The sequence below is a fragment of the Pistacia vera genome, unplaced genomic scaffold, assembly GCF_008641045.1.
Source record: "Pistacia vera cultivar Batoury unplaced genomic scaffold, PisVer_v2 Contig731, whole genome shotgun sequence".
Classification (NCBI taxonomy): Eukaryota; Viridiplantae; Streptophyta; class Magnoliopsida; order Sapindales; family Anacardiaceae; genus Pistacia; species Pistacia vera.
In genome coordinates this window covers 21,172-33,121 of record NW_022196592.1, presented here as the reverse complement: position 1 = coordinate 33,121, position 11,950 = coordinate 21,172, and the positions used below count along the sequence as shown (strand labels likewise).

Sequence of the window (11,950 nt, the reverse complement as noted above, 5' to 3'; positions counted from 1 at the left end):
CAGTAGGATTCAGTTAGAGGAAAGATACGTGGCAGTAGAGTACGTGGCAGGAATATGTGTAAAGTTCACTAGTATATTAAGGCAGTTAGAATAAGGAATAGGGATATCATATTTTCTCTGAAAGGTTGTCAATGGAGGCCCCTAGCTCCTCGAATTGATAGGACTGTCCCTTCTTGTTTTCTTTACTTTTGGTTGAGTCTGATTGTAATCCTCAGAACTGTTCAATCTTCAATCAAAATATTGTTGGATTACCTAGTTGTTCTTGATTTTGTAGATGTGCTGTGTGTGAATTTTTATTGAATTTGCTGGGGTCCCATCAAATTGGTATGAGGGCCAAGGTTTTGGGTAATGGTAAAAGCAAAAATGGAACAGAGAATTATCGGAATTGAGAAGGAGATGGGAAACATGAAAGAAGAAATGGGGAGCATCAAGGGTTACCTCCTTAAGCTTTGAGAATGGACGAGGAATAGAGATGAGAAAGACGAAAGTAAGAACACTGATAAGGCAGGAAGTGAAACACCGGAAGGATCAAATAACCTTGATCGGCTGAAGGGAATTGAAAACAGTAAAGAAGAGCACAAAGTAAAAAAACTGGAATTACCTGTGTTCAATGGCGAAGATCCACTAGGATGGACTTTCAAAGCCGATAGATATTTCCGGATGAACAAATTCCAGGAAGAAGAAAAGGTGGATGTAGCTGCTGTTTGCATAGAGGGACTTGCTTTGAACTGGTATCAATGGGTTGACACCCGAGCACCGATTCTATCGTGGAGCTCCTTCAAGTTAGCGCTGGTGGAACGTTTCAGACATTTGCACCAGGGGATAGCTTACGAGGCTCTGGTAGCGTTGAAACAATTGGGAACTGTGACTGAGTTCAGGGAACAATTTGAGGCACTGTCGGCTCCCTTGCGTGAGGTAGGAGAAGTCCTCCTCATGGGAATTTTTACAAATGGGCTAAAAGAGGAATTACGGGCTGAATTGAGATTGTGCAGGCCCAAAACATTAATAGAATTAATTGAGCAGGCCTATTGTATTGAAGAAAGAAATTGGGTTTTAGAAAAGATCAAGCCCAAATTTAATAGAACCCACATTGCCCAAACCCATAATCAGACCCAAAAACCAGATTATTTCCCATGGGTGTCTTCAAATCCAGATCTGAACCACTCAAATGGGTGGAACACTGCGACGAAAAACGTAGAACACTTGCATGGGGTGAGATCGCAAAATCGAAGCTGGGAGAGAGGAGGAACCACACCAACCAAAAGTGATGGGTTTCGATGGTTAACGGAGGCCGACATCCAGTATAAACGTGAGAGAGGATTGTGTTTTCGTTGTGATGAGAAGTTTGGGCCCAACCATCGGTGTAGGAACAAATCTCTACAGGTTTTGTTGATGTTGGAAGAAGAAGAAGATACTGAGAGAGAAGAGGTAACGCTGGAAGCCGATGATGAACCAACCTCAGAAGGTAATCCTCTTGCTCTGTCTATGACTCTATTGTGGGGATGACTTCAGACAAGACTCTAAAGCTTAGAGGTTTGTTGGGGACAGAGGAGGTAATTGTGCTTGTTGACAGTGGGGCTTCCCATAATTTTATTTCACATGACTTGGTCCATAGGTTGGGATTGAGTGTGGAAAAGGGGAAGGCTTTCGAAGTCATGGTTGGAAATGGTTTCACGATTAGGGGAGAGGGAATTTGCAGAAAAGTTGAGTTAAATATCCAGGGAGTAGAGATACAACAAGATTTTTTTTCCCTTTGAATTAGGTGGAGCTGATGTTGTGTTAGGAGTTGCGTGGCTGAGCACTCTAGGAGACGTGTGTGCTAACTGGAAAAACTTGACTATGGCTTTTTCCAGAGAAGGAAGGAAGGTCACGTTAAGGGGAGATCCTGAGTTAGTCAAAACCGTGGTATCACTCAAAGCTATGCTGAAGTCTGTACAGAACACAGGGGCTGGGTATGTAGTTGAATTCTGCTACATTGAAAGCAAGAATGTTAACGAAGCTGAACAGATTGACCCTGAAGTCTCGGAAGTGATGGAAGAGTTCAGCCAAGTCTTTAACCCACCTACCAAACTACCTCCCAAAAGACCACAGACCATGCCATAATTCTCCAGGATGGGTCCAAACCCTCTAACATCCGTCCTTACAAGTACCCTTATGTCCAGAACAATGAAATTGAGAGATTGGTTGGGGAAATGTTGATAGCAGGAATAATACAGCCTAGCACAAGTCCTTTTTCTAGCTCGATCTTACTAGTGAAAAAGAAAGACGGGAGTTGGCACTTCTATGTGGATTACCGCGCCTTAAACAGCCTCACTATACCAGATAAGTTCCCTATTCCCTCAATCAAAGAATTGTTGGATGAATTGGCAGGTGCAACGATCTTTACTATATTGGATTTGAAGTCCGGGTACCATCAGATCAGAGTCAGAGAGGAAGACATAGCGAAGATTGCTTTTCGAACTCATGAGGGGCACTATGAGTTCCTGGTGATGCCTTTCAGATTGACAAACGCCCCCTCCACTTTCCAGGCCTTAATGAACACCATCTTCAAGCCAATTTTAAGGAAGTTTGTCCTGGTTTTCTTTGACGATATACTTATTTACAGTCCAGATTCGCACTCCCATTTGGAACATATTCGACAAGTGTTTCAGATTCTTAAGGCAAATGAGTTAATAGTCAACCGCAAGAAGTGTTTGTTCGCACAGCAGAAACTTGAATACTTAGGCCACCTGATTTCAGCCAAATGGGTGGAAGATGATCTACAAAAGATTGCCTCGATGTTGTCTTGGCTAGCTCCCCACACCATAAAAGGGTTGAGGGGATTCTTGGGGCTCACGGGCTACTACCGTTGTTTTGTCAAAGGATATGGTCTGATCGCACAACCGTTAACACAACTCCTTCGGAAAGACTCTTTTACATGGGATGAGTCAGCTCAAAAGGCCTTTGAATCCCTCAAAACAACAATGACAACAGTACCGGTGCTAGCCATGCCTGACTTTGATTTACCCTTTGAAGTACATACCGATGCCTCGGGGCAAGGAATGGAGGCTGTTTTGGTCCAAAAATACGCCCAATTGCCTTTCTTAGTAAAGTTTTTTCTTGTCAATCAAAGCAGAAATCGGTGTATGAATGGGAACTCATGGCTATAGTGTTCGCTGTCCATAAATGGAGTCACTACCTCATTGGGCGCAAGTTCATTATTCGGACGGATCAACGTAGCCTTAAGTTCTTGACTGACCAGGGATTAAAGACTCCCGAACAGCAGAAGTGGATTTCGAAGCTTATGGAGTTTTCTTTTGAAATTCACTACCAACCAGGATCCTCCTACCAAGTAACAGATGCACTATCTCGTCGAGAGGAGGTAAGTGAGCTAGCGGCCATATCTATGGCCTAGTTTTCAGACTTTGATGAATTAGCTTCTGAAGCTCAACAAGAACCGAAGCTGCAAACCATTATACAAGATCTATTGTTCGACCCCACTAGCAAACCCCACTACCATCTCCGAAAAGGCTGTCTGCTTTACAAAAATAGAATTGTGCTTCCAAAGTTCTCCAAGTTCATTCCGAAGCTACTTAAGGAGTTTCATGACAGCCCAAGTGGCGGGCATTCGGGTTTCTTTCGTACATATAAAAGAGTGGCCAGCCTTGTGTTTTGGGAAGGGATCAAGAGGGTTGTTCAAGAATTTGTGAAAAGATGCACTGTTTGCCAACTCAATAAACACTCAGCCCTTAAACCAGCAGGCCTTCTCCAGCCCCTACCCATTCCAACTCAGGTATTTGAGGATATTAGCATGCATTTCATTGGAGGTCTACCTAAGTCGTGGGGGCATGATACTGTTCTCATCGTAGTCGATAGACTCACCAAATATAGCCACTTCATCCATCTTTGCCATCCCTATAATGCTAAAGAGGTGGCTACTATTTTTTCATCAGAAATTGTAAGGCTCCATGGTTTTCCGAAATCTATTGTGTCCGACAGAGACAGGATTTTCATTAGCCAATTTTGGCAAGAACTCTTCAAGGCATCGGGTACTATGCTGAAATTCAGTTCCGCCTACCACCCACAAACAGATGGCCAAACAGAGGTAGTGAATAGATGTGTGGAGGCCTACTTGCGGTGTTTTTGTAGCGCTAAACCCAAGCACTGGTCACGTTGGCTTTCTTGGGCAGAATTTTGGTACAATACAACGTACCACGGTTCCACAAGGATGACCCCGTTTAAGGCTCTCTACGGTAAGGATCCTCCTACTCTACTCAAGTTCACAGATTGCCCATCAGTAGTAGAGGAAGTGAATCAACAGATGCTCAAACGTAACACCATCTTGGCGGAATTTAAACATAATTTATCCGTCGCTCAAGGGCATATGAAAGAGAGTGCAGATGTACATTGCCGAGATGTGACTTTCCAGCCTGGGGATCATGTGTTTTTGAAGCTCCAGCCTTATAGGTTTAAATCCTTAGCCACAAAACATAATGAGAAACTAAGTCCCCGTTTTTATGGCCCTTTTCCCATTGTAGAATGCATTGGACAGGTTGCATATAGGTTGGCTTTGCCTTCTACTACTCGCATTCACACGGTTTTCCATGTGTCTCAGCTCAAGGGTAGCCTGCACAACTCTGTTCCCATCGAGCCCCTTCCCCATGGCTTAACCGAAGACTTGGAACTCACTGTCCAGCCCGAATCTGTTTTAGCAGTCCGCTCTTTAATGGATGGTACCAAAGAAGTGCTTATAAGGTGGCAGACCCTGCCCCTATTTGACGCTACTTGGGAAGCCTATGACCTCATCAACCTCCAGTTTCCTCACTTCCACCTTGAGGACAAGGTGGCTCTTCAAGGGGGGTATTGATAGGCCCCCTATCAATAAAGTTTATCAATACAAGGGCAAAAGGGTGTGAGACGTGTGAATCATCAGTAAAGGTGGTCTCTAAAAGTTGTTATGCCAGTAGGATTCAGTTGGAGGAAAGATACATGGCAGTAGAGTACGTGGCAGGAATATGGGTAAAGTTCACTAGTATATTAAGGCAGTTAGAATAAGGAATAGGGATATCATATTTTCTCTGAAAGGTTGTCAATGGAGGCCCCTAGCTCCTCGAATTGCTAGGACTGTCCCTTCTTGTTTTCTTTACTTTTGGTTGAGTCTGATTGTAATCCTCAGAACTGTTCAATCTTCAATCAAAATATTGTTGGATTACCTAGTTGTTCTTGATTTTATGGATGTGCTGTGTGTGAATTTTTATTGAATTTGCTGGGGTCCCATCAGAAACATATGATAAAATAAAGTCGTGTGACCCAACCTTAAGTGGGATTCACTCCTCCGCACAATTTCCTTCTTGACCTAGCGGGGGGAAAGAAAAACATTTGAAAACAAGGGGTGAACTAGAAATGCTCAGCGAGTGAGGAATGTGTTAGTATGTAATAAAACATTTCAATATATAATAAAAACATCTATGCTTATAGAATTTCATTTTCATAAACACATTTTATAATATAAGCTGTCTTTCATAACAAATGCTAAAGTCTCTCATTGCAAAACTTTTTTCTGAAAACTAATAAAGTAAAATAATCAATACTCATGTTTCTCTAAACATATCATTTCTAAAAACATTTCATATATAAATAACATTTTCATTTATAAATTTCCATTTTAAATAAATGAGATATATATATATCTCCAAACCATCTCTCAATCACATGTGAAAACTCTCACCCAACTAGTACCCAGGGGTAAATCCGTCAAACCCGGCAAGATCTAACATCGCGTGAGTTGAACCACTAAATCCATACTACTAGGCGGAATAGGTCACTGCTCAAACCTTCAACCCAGTGAGACCAAGCATCACTCGGGCCGGCACAATCATATCCTATATAGCAATATCTGCCTCGCTTGGGCCTTCGACCCACTTGGGCCGACAAATCATCAATCATACGCATACGTAGAATCAAATCAATTTCATAAGGGATGGGAACTACGTAAGGTGGTTTGAAAACCACTAACATCTCATACTTATTCTCAAAACATTTTTTTTCATGAGCATATAATAATTTCATAACTTAAAAATATAAATGCAAGTTCTCAAATGTTTTCAAAACTTCTTTTTAAACTATTGCCCAAAAGTATCAAAATTCCATCTTTCTTATGTCAATCAATAATTTCCAACAATAAAATTGCAATAAAGCTCATTTATATAAAGAATCAAACATATTAGGCAATTTAAAACAATAAACAAGTATAAATAAGTATTTAGAGAACACTTTGTTAAAACGAAAGTTAGGGTTTTAGATTTTTCCACTCACTGTTTGGAGCTCAACCCTTAAGTCAAAAAATGACTGAAATCTTCTAACAATGCTGCCGCTTGCCTCCCTATGTACAAAATCCAATAAATCCTCCATACATAAGTCCCCATAAGATAACACCTTAATATTAAAATCATTGGACATTTCACAAACCAAAAGATGAACATAACTTCTTCTTTAACAAAACTGTCTCATAACCGAACATTGGTCGCTCTCGGATTTTTCATAAAAAATTCATTCTTCAATTTAAGCCATAATTTTAATGGGGAATTCTAGAGACACATAAGTTGTTCCCATAATTTGGTCAAGTCATTCCAAAATCAATAACTATTTAAAACACAATTTTCTTTCAACTCATTCAAATCTGCCCACTGTTTCCAGAATTGAGGTTACTCGCTTGGAAAATTCATAACAATTTAACCTTTATTCGAAACTTAACGAAACGCTCCAGAATGAAACTAGACACATATAGGATTCACCATTTAAAATCTCTCTATTTGGTTACGAATAGATAGATCAAATTATTTTCCAAAAACACATATTCTGCAGAAAACGAAAATTCCAGAATTCACAAGGCAAATTCAAAAATCCATATAAAATTCAATCCTTCGATTTTTTGAGTGAAATAAATTTCTAAACACTCCTCAAGAAGCCTACAGCAGGATATCCAAAATTAAGCTTCGATCAAAAACCCAAAACATGTAAACAATTTTCGGAATCCCAGATGGACAGATTTTGCATAATAAACCCTTATATCAAAAATCATATCTTTAACTCATTTTTGTTTAGGAACAACACGTATGTTCTTCTCACACAAAATTATTGAAATCAATCTCCCTATTTTAGTTTTGTTTTCATGAATTTATACCAAATCATAGACAAAGCAATCCAAAAAGAGTTCTTTAAACCAATTGAATCATAAATCACTAAAAAGGGAAAAATCAAGCTTTACTCACCTCCCATTTGCTCAATCTCCCTTTGCTCTTTCTGATCACCGGAATTTGCTCGTCGGCAGCAACTTTTCCAGCCACCTCCGTCGTTCTCTTCTCTCCTCTCTCTCTATTATTGGTTTCACCTTTCTCTCCCTTCTTTCTTTTCTTCTTCCTCTCCTTCTCTTCTTCTTCTTTCTCCCTTTTCTCTCTTTTCTTTCTCTCCTTTTCCTTCTCTCTTTTCCTTCTTCTTATTCTCTGTTTCCTTTTGAGTAATACTACACATACATCATTTTCATACAACATTATATGATAAGATATGATTAGCTAATTTAAAGTTAAAATTAAATTTTCACCCAATCATATCTTACCACATAATGTTGTATGAGAATGATGTATGTGTAGTATTATTCTTTTTCTTTTCATTGAATGGTTACTGTTTATCAAAATATCTAAAAAAATTAATTTAGTCCCCACTTATTTCAGTTATATCCCCCTCAAAATTTTCAATTTCTTACAATTTACCCCCCAGAATCACAAAATAAGATTTAATAAAACTCTATACAAAAAAAAAATACGGGGTATTACATCTTACTTCTGTGAGGTTTTGCAAGATCTTATTAAAACAATTTTGGCCAATTTCCAGTCCATGACCAACATTTTCGTCCGAGAGATCAAGTGAACCTAGCATGGAGAGGTCAAAAATTTCACTTGGAACTAAAACAAGAGAAATTGGATGAAGAGAGATTAAAATGTGTCAATTTTGTGAATTGTACGAAATTGGATGAGATTTCAAAAAAATGAAATCGTTACAAGCAAGATTGAGGCTACGGCGATGATGAAGAAGGAAGATGCTACTGTTGACATGGATTTTGCAATCAGTTGACTAAAACTATGGTCATGACCAATCACATGACCTGTTGATTGATCACAAGTGACCCCATTCCACAAGTAGCAATCACTATTGCAGAACTCTGTTTTTGGAAAAGAATCAACATTATTGCAGTGAATATAGTCAGAATTGTGAATTAAAGAGGCATTCTTGAAATGAAGTAACACAAAACTTTGTTCAGAAGAGCAAAGTTGTGCTGATGGAGAAGAACATCTAGAAGTAACTTAGAAAATAGATTATAGATGGAAGAACAAGAAGAGGAGGCAGAGGACTAGATATTTCCATGGCAAACCCCACATACTTTTCTATCTAAGAAACGAAAGAAAAGATCATTTGAATATCTTTGTTGAGGAGAAATGAATGTGAATATGTGTACATATAGACACTCCTTTCAAGCAAATTAGACCTTGACTATCTCCGATTTATGCTATTCCATTTTAAGTTGTTGGTAATCCACGGTGCCGCTTAGCACTATAATCCATGAACATGGGAAAACTACTGGTTACAAAAAGTGAAAGCACTAATGATCTGATAATTAATTTTAGGGAAAATGGGTCATGAAAGATGATACAATATATATCATCAGGCTTTTCCGTTTAATTTTTGATTGATTTGATAATAGAGGGATTATTTATTACGCCAATAGAAGAACTTAATATGAAAAAAATAAGTGTTGGTTCCACTCAGCACATCATCTTGACTTGAGCAACGACTTGTTTTTGGTCAATGCTTTTATGAAATTCTCACTTACCCACTAAAACCAGTTATCGATCATTCCTGTTCATGATGATACAAGAGACTACTGTATTTGCTATACTTTGTTACAATTCTTGCCAGCGCATTAAAACTTAGGCTCAAGCGCAGTGAAGACTGGCCGACAAGATGATTCCTCCATCCGTAATTTGGCATTCAGTTTCGGTTGACTTCATCCTTAATTTCTTTATACTATCTGTGATAGCTTTGGCCAGAAAATCTGTAGTGCATATATCGATAGATTACTCTTAAAAATAGTTAATTTCTTTTAAGGTAGTATAGCCAGGAACATAAGCAGAATTGCATATTGAGATTGACTGCAATAATAATATTGGATTGAGCTGTAATGAGATGAGATACTCCTATCTGTTAAAGAAATTATCTTACAAGTGTTTAGGGCTTGAGTCATTTGTTTCAGACTTGAAATATAGACTTCTATTCAATACAGTCTAGGAGATATTTCCTAAAACCTCCTAGAAGGTTATAGATCATACTCCTGTGGTTCGAAATTAAAGTAAATACTTTCAATTCTTTAATTACTATGTTCATGGTTGTTCTTCATTTGTAGTAAAATTGGAGTCACTTTGTTCTTATCTTCAGGACATTTTTAGTGCTGGTAGTGAGACATCTGATATAACTGTAAACTGGGCGACAGTTGAAATGATGAAAAATAAAAGAGTGATGGAAAAGACGCAAGCTTGTTAAATGATGAATTGTTTACAAAGTTAAAGACTAACTAGAGTTAGTTTTTGTAACTGCAGTTTGTTAAGCTTAGTAAACAAAATCTGTATAAAAAGGTTCTTTATCTTGCACTTACTCTGGTTCTGCCTTAATTTTACGAAGAGTATTGATTGTTCCCAAGATTACAAAAAATCTCATCAGTATTTCTCATGTTGTTCAAGATAATCCTGTTATGGTTGAATTCTCATTTGGTTCTTGTCTTATTAAGCACAAGACAACCCGAGCAATTCTTCTGCAAGGATACCTTAAAGATGGATTGTATTTTCTGGATCTTTCGGGAATCCTGTCTCATAAAGCTCTCCTCTCAGCTCCACCGTTGCTGACATAGGCTTCTACTTCAACTACTTCGCTGCTTCATCTTGCAATTCATTTTGTCTATCAGCCTTATTCTCCTAATAATACGTGGAATTCGTCTGCTTCTAATAATGATTATACTATTGCTACTGCTTGTGTATCCCTCTCACAGCTTCATGGTAATAAGCTTGGTGATTTGTGGCATCAAAGATTGGGCCATCCTCATTTGGCTGTCCTTCATAAAGTTGTATCTCAGTTTAATAAACCAGTTACTGTATCTACTTCATTTTGTGCCTCTTGTCGTTTTGGTAAACAATGTCAAACTAATTTTCCAAGCTCAATTCGCAAGAGTTTGCAACCTTTAGAACTTGTAAATTTGGATGTTTGGGGACCAGCCCCTATTGCTTCTATTGAAGGATATAAATACTATGTTCATTTTGTGGATGATTATAGTAATTTTACTTGGATCTATCCTCTAAAGGCTAAGTCTGAGACAAAATTGGCTTTTATGGAATTCCATGTCATGGCTGAACGTCAATTCGGTACATCCTTGAAGTGTTTGCAAACAAATTCTGGTGGCGAGTTTCAAGCTCTTTTCCCTTACTTAAAACAACATGGCATCCTTTTTCGGTTGTCCTGTTCATATATGCATCAACAGAACGGCAAGGTAGAGCGAAAGCATCGGCACCTGGTTGAAATTGGCTTGACTTTGCTGGCTCAAGCTTTTATGCCACTCAAATACTGGTGGAATGCTTTTCAGACTTTAGTTTTCTTGATCAACCGTCTGCCTACTATTACTCTAAATCACATGTCTCCTTTTGAAGTTCTGTTTCATCAAAAACCAAACTACTCTTTTTTGAAAGTATTTAGGTGTGCCTGCTACCCTTACCTTCGCCCATACAATCGTCACAAGTTTGATTTCCATACTTCTTGCTGTGTTTTTATTGGTTATAGTCTCTTTCATAAGGGATATAAGTGTCTTCACTCCTCTGGCAGAGTCTATATTGTCAAGAGTGTTTCCTTTAATGAAAATTATTTTCCTTTTTCTGACTCTTTTCCTCAATTTAACACAGATTCTTCTTCTGCTGAGACGTGTCCTGCACCTGTCTCTTTTTGGCCTATTGTCACTTCTTTTCCATATTCAAAGCCACCTACACTTACTATTTCTACTCCTTCTCATACGTTACCTACAAAGAGTCTTGTGTCTTCACCTTTATCCATTACACCTACTCTCTCACATGCATCACCAAATGAGTCTTCTTTGTTTCATCTACTGCACCAACTTCACATAATTTGCCCCCATGTATCTCTCCTCCTTTAGAAGTCCCTTTTTACATTGAATTAAATATTCCTCCTCCTGCTATTCAAAGACTTTCTGCCATAATAACAAGATCACAAATAGCTCGCTGTCCCTCTTCTGCGGCAGCCTTATTTGCTGCCACTTGTATCAATCCTCATGAGCCATCTTCAGTTGCTGAAGCTCTTGCTTCTCCTCATTGGTTTGCTGCTATGACAACTAAATTTGACGCACTTCAGAGTAATCAGACTTGGATTTTAGTTCCACGTTCTCCTGATATGCATATTGTTTCAAATAAATGGGTATTCAAAATTAAATACAATGCCGATGGCTCAGTTCAAAGGTGTAAGACTCGTCTTGTTGCAAAAGGATTTCAACAGCAACCTGGTCTTGATTTTGCTGAAACTTTCAGCCCTATTGTGAAACCTGTTACTGTGTGTGATTCTCATCTTGGCTATCACTCATCACTAGGATATTCAGCAACTTGACGTTAATAACGCCTTTCTTAATGGCGATTTGCAAGAAGTAGTTTATATGCATCAACCGGCTGGTTTTGTTGATCCAAATTATCCTGGTTATGTTTGCAAATTATCCAAGGCATTATATGGCTTGAAACAGGCCCCTCATGCCTGGTTTGATAAACTCAAATTTGCCTTACTCGAATGGGGTTTTCGGAATGCAGTCTCTGACACCAGTCTGTTTATTTTTCAAATTCTGCTTATGTTATCTATATGTTGATCTATGTGGATG

At 38.6% G+C, this 11,950-nt stretch overlaps 1 protein-coding gene across 1 annotated transcript; it reads left to right on the top strand.

Annotated features, from left to right (window-relative positions):
- The first annotated feature begins 660 nt into the window (after window positions 1–660).
- LOC116115112 lies at window positions 661–11,688 on the top strand. The gene is made up of 8 exons (XM_031401261.1): window positions 661–1,465; window positions 1,513–1,668; window positions 1,763–2,028; window positions 2,112–3,014; window positions 3,116–3,361; window positions 3,548–4,822; window positions 9,992–10,773; window positions 11,274–11,688. Exons 1-8 carry the CDS (start codon window positions 661–663, stop codon window positions 11,686–11,688), a joined length of 4,848 nt encoding a protein of 1,615 aa, XP_031257121.1.
- Window positions 11,689–11,950: the final 262 nt, after the last annotated feature.